This window comes from Labrus mixtus, chromosome 1 (assembly GCF_963584025.1).
Source record: "Labrus mixtus chromosome 1, fLabMix1.1, whole genome shotgun sequence".
Classification (NCBI taxonomy): domain Eukaryota; kingdom Metazoa; phylum Chordata; class Actinopteri; order Labriformes; family Labridae; genus Labrus; species Labrus mixtus.
The window spans coordinates 35,312,841-35,331,252 of NC_083612.1; the positions used below are offsets into that span (position 1 = coordinate 35,312,841).

Below are 18,412 nucleotides of genomic sequence, written 5' to 3' on the forward strand. Positions count from 1 at the left end.
GCAGAAGTATTTCTCAAATATAATATGAGGCATTCGATTTGTTGGTTTGCATTTGTATCTGTATATGTATTGTATAATGAAACTTCTGATCTGTTGTAAAAAAAAACACACAGACTGTTGTGTGCTTACTGCTCAGCCAACATTAAACTCAGGGTTGATCATTTTTAAAAACTAGCATGACTTTGAAAGTAGCATTCCCTCAGTGCTCAGTCTACACCCCCCCCCCCCCCTCCCTTTGTGCTCCCTCTAAAGCCACGCCCTCTCACTTACATGCACCAGTGCTGTGCCTCCAGAAGCAGACCTCAGCACATCATACACGTAAAACAAACCTGACTATTTTACTACTCACAACGGCCAACGACAAACTCACAGCATAAACTTTGTCATCAGTGACGCGCCTTGAGTGTGGGCTAGCATGAGGTAGAGAGCGAGCAGGGAGACAGGGAGGCGTCTGATTGGTTCATCAGATTGGTACCTCGTGGCAGACATTGGTCAAAGTTTTTACAGACTTTCAACTGCTACAGATGACTGATTTTATTTTTTCCTTTTTCAGAGCACCTGAGTTATTAATGTCTGTCAGGACCTAAAGACAATTTACACCAAAATCTTAAAAAGTGTATCTGGAGGAAATTACCAACCCTACCTTGTAAATGTGTGGAAGCATCCATAGCAAAACGTGACCTTTAGCTTCTGTGACTCGACTGCTTGTGTGACTGAAAACCATGGCTAGAGTTCCTGCAGTATTGATTTTTAGAATATTGATTCATTTTTAAAACTGAGCATCAGAATGTTATTAGAAAATATGTTTAGATAAATTAAGACATTTACACTTTGTTGAGCCGCAACAATCTATTAAGACAAGCAGGAAGACTATTTATATTCTCTCACACATTCAATCAACTTAGCTGCTCCCTCGCTACATTGATCAGCTGATATTGGGCGTTTATTCTTTAAGTAATAATACAACCCGATTCTGCCACAACCGTTCTCAACCAGTCATCCTGCTGTGGTCACATTTTAAAATCTGTTTCTCTCTTCCACAGTCATTTGTCATTTCAGTGTGATCGCTGTGGCCCTCGTCCTCCATTACAGCTCAGCAGAGTTCAGATACAGCCTCAGAAACCCACTCCTCATCACATCCAGCATTCTTCTATTACCACCACCACCACCAGGGTCTAGACTCCATAGGGGGAGTATCCTATCCTGCTGCCGGCCTCGCTTTACCCTCTGAGTGCATGAAGTTGTCATGACGGAGTCTGTAAAATACTGTTAAATAAATCATTTTAAACTCTGAATTAAAGGGCCCATATTCTGCTTTTTCTGGTTTTATATGCTCTTTAGTGTGTTTTCCACACAGTGTCCTGTGCATGTTTAGGCACATCTATGTGCAAAAATTCAAAGTCTGCGGAAACGTCCTCCTGTTAGCTGTAGCATTAGCTGCATGTAACGCTCGGTTCTAGCCCCCCTCTGAATGTTTTTGCCAGTGTGACGTCTTGTCAGTGTGATATCACTGATCTAAGCCCATTGGCTCGTTGTGGCAAGCCCTGCAGTTCATGTTGCACGCCCGTTAACTTCTGTAGCACGCCCACGATATGCGGTAGCACAGTAGTGCTAAGGTGCTAATGTTTTTGCTCCCTTCAGAGCTAAAGTGGCTGCATTCCCAATATGGTAAAAGGGGCGTGACATTTCCGAGAACCGTGCTGAGCGACTGATCAATTACGGCAGAGCCGACAGGCCGACCAATCAGATCAGACTTGGAACACGTGTGGACTCTGAACGTGGGCACTTCAGAGTCTTAGAGAGAGAGTCAGAAGTAGTGATGTGAAAAGCAGTTCTTTTCAGTGTACTGAATCAGTAGAATCAGTTCAGTAAAGTGATTCGTTCACCGAATCGTTCACTGAATCGTTCAGTACTTCTCCGCAGCTCTGTCTGTGAATCAGAATTTAATAAGCTGAAACACGGCCGAACGTTTAGTTCTGCTTGCGATCGTACTGAGAACAGCCGGTGGTGAATAATAAACCAATGAGCTGAGAATTTAGTTGGATAAAGTTACAGTTTGCAAACTGAAAGCTGCTAAAACAATCACATTTATTTTCCCCGACCGTTCTGTTCAGTGATTCACGTCGGAGCTCTCGTTCAGTTCGTAGAACACACACACACACACACACACACACACACACACACACACACACACACACACACACACACACACACACACACACACACACACACACTGTACTGACTGAGGAGAGGAGGGAGGGCTTTGAGTGACTCTTACGGTCTAGAGAGAGAGACACGAGACGGGAGAGAGGAGAGCGCAACTGAAGTTGAGAAATGAACGACTCTTTTCATTAAGTGATTCAGTTCAGTTCATTCACCCAGATGATTCGTTCGTTTTGAACGAGTCGTTCACGAACTACACATCACTAGTCAGAAGCGAGCTGGTGTATGGAGTGGCAGTTCATGAAAACAGACACTTTTTTAGAACTTTATCTATTGTGAACATACTTTAGTAGATACATAGATTAAATATACGAACCCCAAAAAGGGCATAATATGACCTCTTTAAGAATGCAGGGATACAAACAAGTATGTTTGGATAGCACCATAGTGGATTTTCAGAGAATAAAGAAACAAGGAAAAATATCACATGAAAGTGGATTTAATGTGTGAGCAGCTATTACCTCACAGTTGGCTTTAATGTGAATGCTTGTCAGCCTCTCCCCGACCATCAAAGCACTGCCGTTTAGAAAGTGTCCGTTAAAGGGAGCCAGCTTGTCTGGGCTCAGGAAGCTGCAGCCTCTGAAGGAAAGAAACACAGAGACAACTGGAAGCCTGTGTGACTTCTTCTTACACTTTTGCCAATACAGTTCCATAAATGTCCATGACTTCGAGGCACACTTTTGTCTGAAACATCTGTGTGTATATGAACATTTTTTTTTTTTTAAATCAATGTCAAAACTATATTCAAAAATAAATACAAGCTAGATTTTCCTAGCACATCAGCTCGTGCTGTCTGTCACATTGCTTCACTAACACACACACGAACGCACCTGTTCCTGCCCTCTGCCAGGCAGCACACACACACACACACACACACACACACACACACACACACACACACACACACACACACACACACACACACACACACACACACACACACACACACACACACACACACACACACACACGCACTTTTACTGAAGGATTAGACCCACAGTGGGGGAAAATATGATTTATGAATTTGTAACAGCCAGTGTTGGGCATGTTTCTGAAAATAAGTAAGTAGTTAGAGTTATTAGTTACTACTACCAAAAAGTACCTGAGTTACTAACGGAGTTACTGCTTCATATACTATATTTAGTTTCTGGACAAGGGGGATTCTATCATGTCTTAAGATGACCTCAGAAGGGTTTTGAGACTGTAAAAAGGAAAAATGTAATTTCAAAGGCTATACAAAATGGGATAATTGCTTGTTTCAAATTCTATTATTTTAGACTAACCATTGAAATTCAAATCAGGGTAAAATAATTAATCGTGAAAGAAAAAACACCCTGATTTTTCACCCACTGTTTTGCATTTTTGTTGAACTCCATAAGATACTTAAAGTCTTTCTATGTGATTTTTCACACTTAAATGTAGAAATCAAGTATATCCTCTGAAAATAACTCTGTGAGTCATGACTGTCTACAATGGGTGTAACACCTGAGTCCCACTGTCTGTGATGTTTTCAGAGTTTTCAGAGTCCTAGCTTCACTTTGTTTACATCGCCGGGACGGCCGGCTGACTCCTCCCCTCACGTATAAAAGTTGTTTAATTGAGGGACTAGAGAAAAGAAGAATAACATACTGTACTCACTGCTTAACTGTGTTTCTAGATCACGCTCATTTCAGGTAAATTTACATGCAGTGTGAAGATACGAGCAGAATAAAGATCGCTAGCATTAGCATGCTAACACAACAATGCAGCGCGAGTTGTTTTGGTTTCATGCTGGTGATCAAGGGCGACATCTGCTGGATCAAAAAATCACATATAAAGCCTTTAAGATATCCATTCAGATTTCAAGAGCCCGCCTGTTTCAAACCATTTTTTAACCTTCATAAAATGAATCAGTTCTTTCTCTTTTAGTTATTAAATGGTTTTCTTTTTATCAAACATTTTCTCGTTGAGCCTTATATTATGAATGTATTTGTGTTGATCCACCACATTCCTGAGGAATAAAGAGTTCAGTAAGTTCTGCATGTGTTACCTGTGAAGGTTACCTCCATTCCCTCCGGGTCTTTCTGTGTCTTTATCCTCCGTCTGAAAGGTGTTATCAGCCTCCTCAGCAGGGCCTGTGGCCACACACATCCTCCAGATACTGCTCTCCTGCAGTGACACACACACACACACACACACACAGTCAACAAGACTAAGAAACCCAAGCCTTATCAATCTATCGAGCATCAGGCAGAAGATGGAAGGACATGGGATTAGCACTAAGGTTTCATTGGTGAATAGACTTTTCTGACTACTCAAAGCACTTTTTACACCGCAGGTCACACCTCCACATTCACACACTGATTTTAGAAGCTGCTCTGCATAGTGTCCATCAGTATTCATCCGTAATCCATTCATACACTTTCACACCTCTATAATCCCATAACCCTAACCCTATATTTATCATTTTTAATATTCAAATATTTTAGAAAATGTTAATGCTAATATTTAGTAGACTACTATTGATCCTTCAGATAACTAAAGGCAATTTTACTAATTACTACGGCAAACCTTGCGCCCATACTGAATGTCATTTTCTTTATCATGAAGCTTTGGCACAGAATAACGTACCCTTGGATGCATGCATGGCCCAAAGTATTCTGAATATGGCCCAAACAGAGCAACGCAGTGACTCAGTGATGGATGGGGAGCAAAGAAGGCAAGGGTTCTACAAGGCACTGACAATCACAGCGATCTGTAAATGTGTGCTGAGGTTTCTGCTTTCTGTCAGATAAAATAAAGCTAATTTAGGGGAATACTGTTATTTAATTACAAGTTTGACACACACTTGCTCCTCCTGCTCTCTACCTGGCAGGGCCATACACCTCTCCTCTCTCTCCACATGTTGCAGTGGGTGTAGTGGTAGCAGACCACACCTGCTGATACTGATGCAGAGTCTTTGCATATTTTGCAGCTCCTTGATTCAAAATATTTTGAGAGAACAGAGGGGATAGGTGGAGTCGACACTTTTTGAGATGTGATTTATAATGACAGCCAGCTGTCATAGTTTAAAAAATAAACCATTGCTGCTCTGTAGACCTGTTATTAGCATATTTAGGGCCAGATTTACTAAGCTCCCAAGTAAGGAGTACTAAATTGCGTGTTCACTTCAAAAGTTTGCACATTTGGTTAGTGGGCATTTTGCGGGTGATCTACTAAGAAAATTACTGCGGTCAAGCCAGCCGCTCCTCGCTTTTACATGGTGAAGTGAGTCGCCCCTAAATTTGAAGTGCCCACGTATTCTGATCTTTATGGTAAATGCTCCGGACTCCAGAGCGAGCAGAGCGAGAGAGCGATGAAGTGAAGTGCTAAATGCATAGGTCTTACCATAAAACTGACTATGAGATATACGTGTATGAAATGGGAGCAAACAAAATATTGTTCAGGGAATAGCTTCGGAGGTCGGTGAAATTAGTTTGAGAATAATACTGCGAGTCTGCGATAACTTCCGTTTTTCAAAATAAGGTGTTTTCCTTGGAAAAAAAATATAAAAATATATGTTCTTCCATAAGTAGACAATGATTCTGATATGGGTGGACTTAGTACTTCCTAGACTACGTGCACAAGTAATATGAAGTACTTTTACTGTGTACTTTTTGAGAAATCCACTGTCAAAGTCCATTATAAATCACGATAATGAGTCTTTTTTTCTGACTTTGATGTCTTGTAAAAATAAATTCTTCCATAAGTAGACAATGATTCTGATATGGTTGGACTTAGTACGTCCTATAATACATGCACCTGTACTATGAAGTACTTTTACTGTGTACTTTTTGTGAAATCCATTGACAAAGTCCATTATAAAGCACTATAATGAGTCTTTTTTATGACTTTGATGTCTTGTAAAAAATATTTTTTCCATAAGTAGAAAATGATTCTGATATGGTTGGACTTAGTACTTCCTATAATACATGCACAAGTAATATGAAGTACTTTTACTGTGTACTTTTTGTGAAATCCATTGATTTTGTGGCTATCAGATACCATATCTGAATCATTTTCTACTTATGGAAAAAGTATTTTTTACAAGACATCAAAGTCATAAAAAAGACTCATTATAGTGATTTATAATGGACTTTGACAATGGATTTCACAAAATCAGAATATCAGAATCATTTTCTACTCATGGAAGATTTTTTTTTGTCTGGAAAAGGAGATTAATAACAAAATCGCTCTCTCTGTCTGTTACTCCTGCTCGCTCTGGAGTCCGGAGCATTTACCATAAAGATCAGAATACGTGGGCACTTCAAATTTAGGGGCGACTCACTTCACCATGTAAACTCGAGGAGCGGCTGGCTTGACCGCAGTAGAAAATTTGCGTGAATGACACCAGGTTCAAAGCTTGTGGAGGCTGTAGTATTTCAGTTAGGTTTTTGTGTGTTCTACTGGTTTACATCACGGAGAGTTTGGACAGAAAGCAAGCGCAAAATAGGTATTAGTGGGAGAGGCAAATAAACGCACAATACTTTTAAGTTATAGGAGACAAATCTGCTTACAAGAAAACCTCGGCATTAAACAGGGCCTCTCTTTTCTGCCCTCCATCTTTTGAAGATGAAGTGTCATACATTGTGCATGAGGTGTGAGCTGTGTCCGCTGTGGCGCTCAGGTGTGACACTCGTGTTGAGCAGCAGACAGCTGGCCAGCGCTGTGTCTGATCGGACATAAATGTTCTGGAGAGAGGTATCGAAGACGGGGGTACAAACAGTGGTGAGGTCCCCCAATCCAAGCGTCCTACAGAGTAACAGCAGCGGGCTTTAGAGGGAGGAGACGAGAGCATTATGAAGAAGAGCGCACCAGAGGACACGAGCTGGGGGAGAGACGCGTAAACCGAGAAAAAGGAAATCCCCTGTTTAAAATATAATGTTGGTGAAAAGAGGGAAATAGGAAGAAATAAATGTCAATGTTGAAATTTTATACAATGCAGAGGATGTGAATGTTCAGTTTTCACCCTTCTGGTGATGCACTGATGATACTTTCTGCATCGCTGTATCTAATCTCTGTCATCCATTTATTGTCTGTTATGTTTCCTGCCTGTTTTGTTGTTCCCTTTTAGTCTGTTTGTTTGTTTTTATAATTGTTTGCCATTATAATGTTGTTATAAAAATCAATAAAATATAAAAAAAATTTTTTTTAAATCATACAGGCCCTAAATTGTGCCAGCTCACTGGGTATGCCAGATTCAGTCCAGCCCTGTCTGCAGGTTCAAATGGCACAAACAACAACTCTTTCTCCCTGATCTATCAGATTTATATCAGACACAATAAAATCTGATTCCACGCATCTATCTTGATAATTTAATCTGTCAATCATGAGTCATCAGAGTTCAACTAAACCAGGGGAGAACTCCCAGAAGAACAAACTCAAGACAAACACAGGGCATACACGTCACAGACACACCTCCGCCGGCACACAGAATTATGAAGATTTCAGCCCTACTCAGTGGAGAGGTACGCTGTCCAACCAGATCTGTGACATGAAGTCGTGTTTGTAAAGGGAGTCAGTTCCTTGGGATAGTGCTGAGTGATGTGAGATCACTATGGGATCTCTATGAGCTGAATGATTGACTGACGTATCATATCATACATTAGTGGAATGTGCTGTGAGGCTGAGCTGGAGAGTCAGAACAAACCCTGTCTTTGTCTGAGTGTTTGACAGTCTCAGCAACACAGGATCATGTGATCATCATTTAGACAAGAAACATTCCCTTGGAGTACAGCGTTTGCATATTGATGCTTGGGATACTAAAATCACTCGTAGATAAATATCATACTGCTGAGAAAGAAATATCATTTGATTGATTCTTAATTTAGAATTCAGATAAATGTGTTGAAAATGGACTGAATAAGCCTTTTGGGGCCATGTGTGCAAAACATATTACTGTAAAGTCAATTGAATTTAATTTAACTCCTCATGTTGGCAACAGAGTCCATAATCTTACCACGGACACTGATTCAATGCAAATGGATTTTAAATGATGTAATACATTTTTTTTTTTATTTGCTCAAAGAAATTGTCTGCAAATTCAATTTGAATCCATCACCATTCCAAGTAAATCTCAAAACTTGAGACAGGATTTTGCAAACAATTCTGAAAGGTTTTTGGTGCAGCAAGCTGATATCTGAGTGTGACATTATCAAACTAATACCAAGACCAAGACATTGACAATAGTATGGAACAACAATGACTGGATTGTTGTTACACTCCTCTGCTCATGTCAGATTAAAAAAATTCATTAAAAGCTCAAATCTTACACAGTTTATAGCTGGGGGTAGTTGGGGGTCATCATACAACCAAAACCCTCTCCAACATTATCAACTTTGACTAAAAGTAAAAACAGGAAAGCTTCCAATACCAAAACTATTGTCCCTTAAGATTTTGCATGAATATTCAGAAGCAACGGCACTTTTTTAACAGCTCCTGTCCCTCGTTTTGTAAAAATCATCTCCCTCCCTAAAGGGCAGAGGGAGGGAGAGACAGAGTGGCAAAGAGGTCAGAATAATATATCAGACAGATATAAGTAGAAAGAATTTTTACAGGCAGTTAGCTAGCTAAAAGTTGACGTAGTGAGAATTGGCTCAGACTCTTGAAGGCCACATTGAGCAGGAGCAGACTAGCTGTGTTGCACCTGACTTGGCTGGGTGTGTGTAGTTTTTATATTGGTTTGAAATGTATGACGTAATTAATCTCAGAACTCAAACCGCCCAGTTTTCAGACATGTGTGGAAAAATGTTATTAAAGCTAAGTTTCTGATTGTTGTTGCTGACTTGTATGATAAACTCAGAAATGTAGAGAGAAAACCCTTTGACACTCAGTTACCATACACAATGAAATATCAACACTTTATGACCTGTGTGTGAATGCCTGTGAAACATTCACGTAAAAATATTTCTAAAAAGACATTGTTTTTATACTTGTATACAGCAGTGCTTCCCAAAGTGTGGTCCGCGGCCCCCTGGTGGGCCATGTGGGTACTGCAGGTGCAAAGCCCTCCACCAAGTTTAAAAATAAAATAAATATCACAATAATGATGATTCACCATGAGTCAACCCTTTAAGTGTAAGTAAGGCGTGTCATGACTATTCATGGACATAATGTTTAGTAAACATTGGTGTCTCTCTTGCCATAATATCATGTTGTCATGTCCAATAATTTACCCTAACTGAAAGTTATAGATGTAGTCATAACTTTTATTTTTTAACGGGCCCCGGAGTTATTTTGTATATCAGAGTTGGCCGCGGCAGTTTAAAGTTTGGGAAAGGCTGCTCTAGAAGATCAAAGTGACTTTTACACTCATTAATCACTTCATACTTTTCATTGAGACTCTGCAAGCGTATATAGCAGCAGTACATTTATTTGTTATCAATCTGTGGATCAAATGTGGTCCGCACCAGGGGGGTGATCCAAACAGTTCACAAATCATCGTTGATCCATTGCACCACAGATGTTTAGATTATTTTTCATACATTTGTATGCAAATAAACACTGTTCCACATATTCCTGCTGTTTTACCTTGATGCTGAAGGACCTCCTCACACTCCTTTTATTCTCCCTGAATGTGGTGGTGTGGTGCACCTGGTTCTCTGCTCTCTCCAGGCCTGATGGCTGAGTCGTGCTCTGCTGTTTATTTTCTGCAGCTCTGCACAGTGTCAGATCCCCGACAGTCACGTCTGCTCTCCAGCCCCATGTCTTGCATTCGTCTGACACTTCTCCAGAATGCCTCTCTTCTGGATATTCATCGTTGGTCTTGGAGTGACATAGGATAAGGGACCTGGACAGAGTTTGTTTCAGTCAGTGCATGACATAAAAAGCAATCCTCCAAAACTACAAGTTACTCGAGTTATGCAGCTGATAAAGAAATTAAAGTTATATTGCTGTCAAACATATCAAATCACTAAAAAAGCTCCAGCAACACTTGTAATATGAAGATCAACTTTATTAACAAACTTATTCAATCTAAAAGTAGCACTTCTGTAGAGAAGCTGACATAATGTTTGTGAGAGTGAAGAGGCAACCTAACTCTCTGAGTGGTGCTGGTACCTGGAGAGCGAGGCCAGCTTCTTGGAGCGGTGGTTGTGGCATGTATTTGAGTTGTTGCTGTTGCTTTTCCTCCGCTCCCTGCTTCTCCTCTCCATTCTTCTAGCAGCCGCTGTGTTAGCTTTCCTCCTCTGGTGGGAGTATCTCTGAGGCATTGCAGTCAGCGTGTGTATATGCATGTGTGCCGGCAGCTCAGGAACCAAGACACTCCTCTTGGTCGGCCCGAAGCCTAATGGAGAGGGACGCTCTGGAGGGCAATTAGAAGATTCAGTTAGGACAGTCTGACTGCATCAGTGTTTGTAAGTGTTCTGAGAAACTGCTGAGGAGATAAAAGCTCTCCTCTTTCCCTGCAATTAAATAAACAGGACTTCCTCACTTTTCCTCTCACAAAATGTCGTAAATATTCTGAAATGAATACAGCATATGGAATTTTAAAAAACCAACTAATCAAGTAGTAGAAGCTTATTTAATGTTTGAATGTGCACAATATTTAATAGTTTAAATAACAGGGAATGCTTTTGTCTTTGTTGGTTCCGTTAATGGGCTAATGATGGTCTGTGCACTTTACCACTTCGCACCAGGGGATGACCTTCAGATGCATTATACATGCCAGTGTTGATGGCCTGTCACATTTGCTATGAACACTTAGTAAACAATGTGCAAAGGCTATTTAACTTAAACCCATAATGCATTTAGTCAGGCATCATTATCTTTCTACTTTCTCACCCATTAGAGCCTGACTTATCTCACATGAACTCCTGAAATTCTAGATAATGTCAGGACCCTATATCAAGAAATTCTACCAAATTGCAACGGCATGTGTTAGGCATGTGTTAGCAGCACTTTGGCAACAACAGTTGTAACCATTCATGCCAATAAAGCATCTTTAAAGGGATACTTCACCCGTTGAAACATGAATCTGTATTGACATTGGATCATATATGTAGAAATGTGAAATACATTTTGAAGTTGGTGCCTTCTTGACCGTGAAAAGGCAGAAAGTGTCTTTTTGGCTCATGTGGATGAAAGACAACAACTCCCAGAATGCACAGCACCGCAGGCCACTCCCACTAAGGTCCTCGATTTCAGAATCAGAAATGCTTTATTAATCCCAGAGGGAAATTTGATCGATAAAGTTTTTCCAAAATATACAGTATAGCAGCAGAAATATAGAAATAAAAACATTTACAGACATATTTACTTCAACACATAAGACCATTTCCTCAACTGATTCAGAGATTTCTTCCAGAATTGATCTTGTAAATTCCTGTCAGAAAACAGACTCTATGTCTGTGTCCATAGACAAACAGTGAGAGCACCGACACTACCAGTCCGCCCCAGCTCAAGCCCCGGCCCCGGCTCCTCATCCTCACCGCCGCCGACAGGCAAGGCTTCATGTCTTGGCTGCTGAGCTGGCAGCAGCCAAAACACAAGACCAGCCTGTTGGCAGCAGCCGTCTCACCACTATATTTATATTTTTTCGCCATTATCAGCTTTCTCCATAGAGCCTGTTAGCATAGCTTCCAAGCAATATGGCGGACGTTAAGTTTCGATTCTGGGAGTGAGTTCCCACCCACTGATCTGTGATTGGTCTGTAGCTTCAGTGGTCAAAAATATGAGGAACTAGCGTTGTAGTTTCACCCCGCTAACCGCAACAACTTCCGATGACGCAAAATGACGATATTTGCGTCACTGGAAGCTCCTTTTCAGACTTGAAAATGAGGGAGGGATGCACGACCATTCAAAAACACTACCAGGTTTCTAATGATACAAAGATTAATGCAAATGGGTGAAGTATCCCTTTAACATCCAAAAACTTACCAAATAAAATCACCTAAACACAAAAAGTCAAGACCAAGCGATGTATTATTAACTGACACTCAAAGAACTCAACTGTTAAGCCAACTGTGAACAAACTTTTAAAAAATAGAGAGAGAGGGGAATGACATGCGGGAAAGGTGACACAGGTTGCATTTTAAACCCTCTGTTCATGAGGCATGCGAACAAACCACTCGGCTAACGGCTTCTGTCAGACTTGATTACTCCAGATTCAAGTCACAAATATTTTTACACTAACATTTTGGTGCTGATTTTACAGCTGTAACCTATATTCAGACAATATATAAGATAATATTTAGACTGTGTTTGGCAGTGTAGATTTTATTTACTGCAGTGTTAGTAGTTTAACAACATTTTGTCTGTAGCTTGCTGGTATCGTCCCTGATTTCTTGAGCTTTTTTTCAGTAGCTTAGCTGTAAATTTGAACTGCTTATCAACATTCTGTAACCTAAACCAACCCATGCATGGACATGGACTATCTACTTCCAGGGCTGTACAGTGTGACAGATATGTTGCACACGCTACAAGAAAATTGGTCTGTGCTACGAATAATTTAACTTCATCGCACCCTGAACCAAACCCTGGGCAGGATGAGCCACTCTGTTAGTTGACCCACTTCCTGTTTCTTAGCGGTCACTTCAAGGACGCACACATTGCGTCTCCACCTATGATGGAGAGAGGTATGTGGGAGAAGTTCTTTGTATCATTAATGGTAAATGGGCTTAAACGGGTATAGTCCTTTTCTAGTCTTCTGACAACTCAAAGTGTTTTTACACCACATGTCACATCCACACATTTACACACTAATGGCAGAGGATGTTACGCAAAGTGTCCAACTGTCCACCAGTACTATTCTATTCACACAGTCACACACTGAAGGCATAACAGTGGGACCAATGCGGGACTGAGAGTCTTGCAGTTGACAGACGACTGACTCTACCACTGAGCCACAGCCCCCCCACACAACATGTTGTGGCTGTAATAGAAACTTTTCAGCATGTGTTATGACTACAATTCTACAATTCACTTAGCAGACACTTTTATCCAAAGCGACGTACATCAGAGAGTAAGTAGAACACAAGCAAGGATCTAGAAAAAAGGGAACAATGTCAGTAAGAGCAAACGATCAGCTTTGAGTCTGATTGGACACACAGGTGCTGACAGGAAGTGACCAGAGGCAAAGCACAACATTGAGGGCAGTTCTTGAGAGCTCTAATCAGTATAGAAACCATCTTATAAGTCATCGTTATCAAACAAAAACCATCGTCATTACCATCATCATCATCAATAATATGGAGACCATCATCATTAAGTTAGTAGGTATTCATGAAAGAGCTGGGTCTTTAGCTTTTTCTTAAAGGTGCAGAGGGACTCTGCAGATCACATGGAGTTTGGAAGTTCATTCCACCACCGGGGGGCGACAGAGGAGAAGAGTCTAGTCAGCGTCTTAGGACCCTGTTGTGAAGGTTGGATCTATCCAGCCAATCTGATTATTCTATTAAACTGGTGATGCTGAGCAAGAGTAGTGTGCAGGATGTTCCTTTTCAAGTTACAGTTTGTCAATTACCCCGGTTGTAGAACTCAACCAAAACAAATATGCCAATGAGATGTGGCAAACACTCCAAGTCCAGTCTCAACCGAAGTGCTCTAAGCCTGTAGGAGGCGTTCAGAGGAACAGTTTATTATTAACAGGAGAGAGTGAGAGACGAGAAGGTGAATTTATAGTTTGAATTGGAAAGTGGCACATGGTAACAGAGTAACCTTAAATGCAGCAACTAGGAGATTAAGACTGAGTCCACTTAGGCTGCGTGCACACTGCAAGCCTTAATATTACTAACATTTGTATGTTAGGTCTGATCCATTTGTTTGGCTGTTCATATTGCTTATTGAATCTGTCCTGTATCAGACTCCTGTGGGAATCCACATACGCTCAAATCTGATTAGAAAAGATCCGATTCCATGTGACTTGTACTGTTCACACTGTCATGAAAAAATCAGATCTGATTCACATGGGAGCAAAAACAATCAGGTCACTTTTGGTTGCTGTGTGAACGCAGTTAGTTCCACTTAGCGCCCCTACAGGCCTGGAGCAGCTTCCGTTTAAGACTGGATTTGCAGCTTTCGTCTATTTGCAGTTGATCACTGCATATTTGTCTTTTGGATTGAATATCTCAATGTATTTGCAGATTTTGTAAGGTGATGCAGTTCTTTCTGATACTTGCATCATGCTTGTTTCATTTTGAGTGTGTTCATTCGTTTCATTTTCATTTTGACTTTTGCATGTGCTTTTCTATTTGCTTTGTTTCTGGATATGATAATATGTTTTACTTAACATACATACTACATTCAATTTCAAAGAGGGACATTAAAGGATAAATGAGTCTCTAAAGTGTCTGTTTCCTTTGTTTAACATTTGAAGAGAATACCTGCCTACCCCAAAAATGTGATGAATCAGTAGTAAGGCCTCAGATTCCAGTGAATAAATACGGAACAAAGTCTATTTCTGTCTGATGAATCAGTGGCTCTGATGCTGGAAGTGTGTTTGCAATTATGGAGGGTAAGTTAGCCAGATAGAGAGGAAACAAAGACATGGATCTTAATGCTGGAGGCCTATCATCCACATAAGACTCCATCTCTCTCTCTCTCTCTCTCTCTCTCATAACTTTGGAAAAAGTCATCAAATTTCAGGATGTTTCAGACATTAAGACTGTTTATACAGTTATAAAATGTAAAAACAGGTCGACTTTGACAATGGATGAAAGAAGCTTGAATGTTTGTGTCTATATGTCAGCCCAGTTACTGACTGGTGACCCGTTCAATGTGTACCCGCCTCTCGCAGAATGACGCTGAGATTGGCTCCACCAGCTCCACCACCCCACCCCCACCCCCCTACCATTCTGGCTACAACATTTAGTCCCTCCTGTGATGCACTCAGCTTTTGAAACAAATGATCAAGTAGCTACCATATAAAGTATCCGTTGGTCTCTGCATCCAAATTGAAAAAGTGATTTAGGGTGGCAGTAGCTCAGTGTGTAGGGACTTGGGTTGGGAACCGGAGGGAAGCCTGTTCAAGCCTGTATGGAAGTTGGTCTGGTTACTGGATCATTTTTGAGAGTACTGCCAAGGTGGACACAGACATAGAGTCTGTTTTCTGACAGGAATTTCCAAGATCAATTCTGGAAGAAATCTCTGAATCAGTTGAGGAAACGGCCTTATGTGTTGAAGTAAATATGTCTGTAAATAGAGGACCTTAGTGGGAGTGGCCTGCGGTGCTGTGCATTCTGGGATTTGGTGTCTTTCATCCACATGAGCCAAAAAGACACTTTCTGTCTTTTCTCGGCCAAGAAGGCACCAACTTCAAAATGTATTTCACATTTCTACATATACGATCCAATGTCAATACAGATTCATGTTTCAACAGGTGAAGTATCCCTTTAAACGTGTGCAACTGAGACACCACAGTCCTCGCCTTAAGCATTAGTCTGGAAAGGGCTCCAGCTGAACAGACCATGATTGAGAAAAAGCAGAGGGTGGGGTGGCTGCTCAGATGAACAACGTGTGTGTTGTTAGGAGTTTTCACTGGAGGATTTTCCACTCTGTGTAGGGCCAACAGAGGAAAGCCAAGAGAGCCATGAGGAGTCATTCTGCAATAATTCACCACTTTTAAATGTGTAAAGTCCTTGACATTATTTATGAGATAAGTTCTAAGGTGGACCCAGCTGATCTTAAATCATTCTTATGCAAATGCTTGCACACTCTGAAGGGGGGCTCGGCTTGTCTGATCTCTGTTCTGACAATGTGGAGTGACAACTGCATGCTGTGGCCGTGTGAGTGTACGGGCTGTGGGGAAAGCTTCACCTGGCCTCACTTAACTTAGCTACTTGTGCTCTTCTGGTTCCATTGGAATGGACACAAACATTGTTACATAATTTATTTTTCAACAAAGGACCTCTATGAGCAATTGAGTCACAGAATTCAAATTATTCTGTTACACAATTCTCAGGAGAAAGAATTCAAGAAAGTAGAGAAAATCATCATTGTGAGGTTTTTACAATGATGATGATGTTTTTCCTACTTCTTTGTATTCTTTAAAGTCTGAGAGACACATGGTTTTTAAATCTACTTGCACCAATCATCATCATCATTGTTAGCTGAGAAGTCCTACTCACCATAGTCGATCATGTTGTATTGGGCCAGCCTCCACAGCTTCAACTCAAGGCATAAAGAAGGCAATCCAAAGGGAAGATCCACTTCAGAGACACAGAAGGCAGCACAGCAGTCACACCACTGATTTCTTGTGATTCATCTGGGATTAGTTGCCTGTACCTCTTCTCCTTCCATCGTCCTCCTCTTTGCCTCTCCTCCCCCTCAGTAGGTAGAACACTGTCTCTCTCAGTGAGGCATGGGCCCCCAAAATCACTGCCCCTTTCCTGTGAGTCAGCTGCACTGCACTGAGCTGAGCCTAAACACACACCTACTTTGCATCACACACTGGTTATAGTCATTTACGAGGCATGCACATGAGTCTGTGTGCCCCCAGTGTGTGTAGGTACGTACTGTATGCTGGAAAGGATGAATGAATTCTCTGTGACCCACTCCAGTGTAGGAATAAACCCACGCACAAACATCACTTGAATGTGGTTATGAATCTAGTTTTCAGATCTGAACTGTTTTGACTGCAGCACTGGGCAGTGAATATACACATCTGGGCTGTTTTTGGTGGAGGCTTGGAATGGAAAGAACCTTTAAAGGGGGACTTCTCAGTGTTTGATGTGTGGTTAAATGTGGACTATTTGTAAACTCACAACACTTTAAACAACTCATTTAGGCAGACTACCCTTAGGTGCATAATAACTTTCTTGTTCCACAGAAATTATTATACAAGAAAAAAAGTACTCAAATATTACTTTATTTAAATGTCTGTTTTGAACTTGAAATAACAGTTTAAAATGTACATTTGGCCAAGTGGTTAGCAAACATATAATATTCGCTCACCAAGAAAACACAGGGCAATATTATCATTCATTCATAACCAATATCCTATTCTGTTCTATGTGTGTTCTACATGAGCTCCACTTACACATTGCTGTTCAAGGAGGGTGTCAGGAAAACGGGAAAGTGGGACACAGGTGCGGACCCAGGGGTGTCTTAAAGTTATCCAAGAAGGATGACCACAAGAATCGCCAACGATTGGAGGGGGGGTAGGGAACAATGAAATAGTATAGAGCCAAAACACCCTTCTAACTAATGCACTGAAAATTATTAACTAAACCACTGCTGCCAAGCGGCTGACTCAAAACTAAATTGTCCGGGAGACCCAGAAACAATTCACGAAAGTAAAGGCTGCCAGGGAGGCCTTAAAACTCAACACAAAAGGCTGGGGTATATCAACTACCCAGCACCCCAAGTTATTTTAGCAATAGACACAAATACACAGAAAGTTATTTGTTTGTGTTTATGTACACACAGACAACAACAGACAACACAGGGAGAACCTCTCACTACCTCTGAAGGTTAGATAATGAGTCAGCACAGAGCACTGAATTCCAGGAGTATAAATAAGCTCCCCACACCTGGCTTTAATCAAGGCCAATCAGCCACAAACACACCTGACTCTGCACTTAGGTGATTCATTCACCAACCTCAGTGAGAAGCCAGAGGCTGTATCCGAATTGCCAAGTACCTACTCAATCTTTCAGTAGGCAGTAAGCAGTAGACAGTACCTACTATCCGTGCTGCATACTGTTAGTACCTACTATTCAGTAGGCAGATATTTGTTCCTACTTCTTCTGATTCATTCAGTAAGGAAGTGACGTCATTTATGTTTCCCGAACCGGCCGCATCCACTCGTTTTTTTTTGTTTAGCTTTATTCAAGAAGAGTAATGTGCATATACAGTCAGGTAAACAAAAAACAATATTACAATGTAAATCAAGTAAAAGGCAGATTAAATAACTAAATCACATACAGTACATAAAGGAAAGAACAAATGAAAGACAGTAATATACAGAATATAAAATAAACCAATAAAGACGCTTTTAAATAGTGAACTCATTATTTAAATAGAGGGGGAAAGGTTTTATAATAATGCAGATATTTGTTATATTTTCTGTTGTTAATTAAAAGTAGTGATTTCAGTCGGGACTTTAACTCTAGATTAAAAATTGATTCAATTAATCCACGCTCGTTTGTTTTGATTTGGAGGCGGACGTAAAGTGATGATTTACGTTTAATTTCGCACAGCATTGTGGGTGGTAAAACACAATTAATTTCCTGAA

At 40.8% G+C, this 18,412-nt stretch overlaps 1 protein-coding gene across 2 annotated transcripts in view; it reads right to left on the minus strand.

Annotated features, from left to right (window-relative positions):
- The window catches only part of il16 (interleukin 16), a 59,696-nt gene extending 43,213 nt beyond the window's left edge, over nt 1-16,483 (minus strand). For both annotated transcript variants that reach the window (XM_061043131.1, XM_061043121.1), the window contains exons 1-5: nt 16,305-16,483; nt 10,300-10,543; nt 9,772-10,030; nt 4,253-4,371; nt 2,685-2,802 (exon numbers count right to left, since the gene is read on the minus strand). In XM_061043131.1, coding sequence (XP_060899114.1) covers nt 2,685-2,802; nt 4,253-4,371; nt 9,772-10,030; nt 10,300-10,543; nt 16,305-16,317 — 753 coding nt within the window. In that variant the 5' untranslated portion in view covers nt 16,318-16,483. The remainder of the gene's footprint in view (nt 1-2,684; nt 2,803-4,252; nt 4,372-9,771; nt 10,031-10,299; nt 10,544-16,304) is intronic.
- Nucleotides 16,484-18,412: the final 1,929 nt, after the last annotated feature.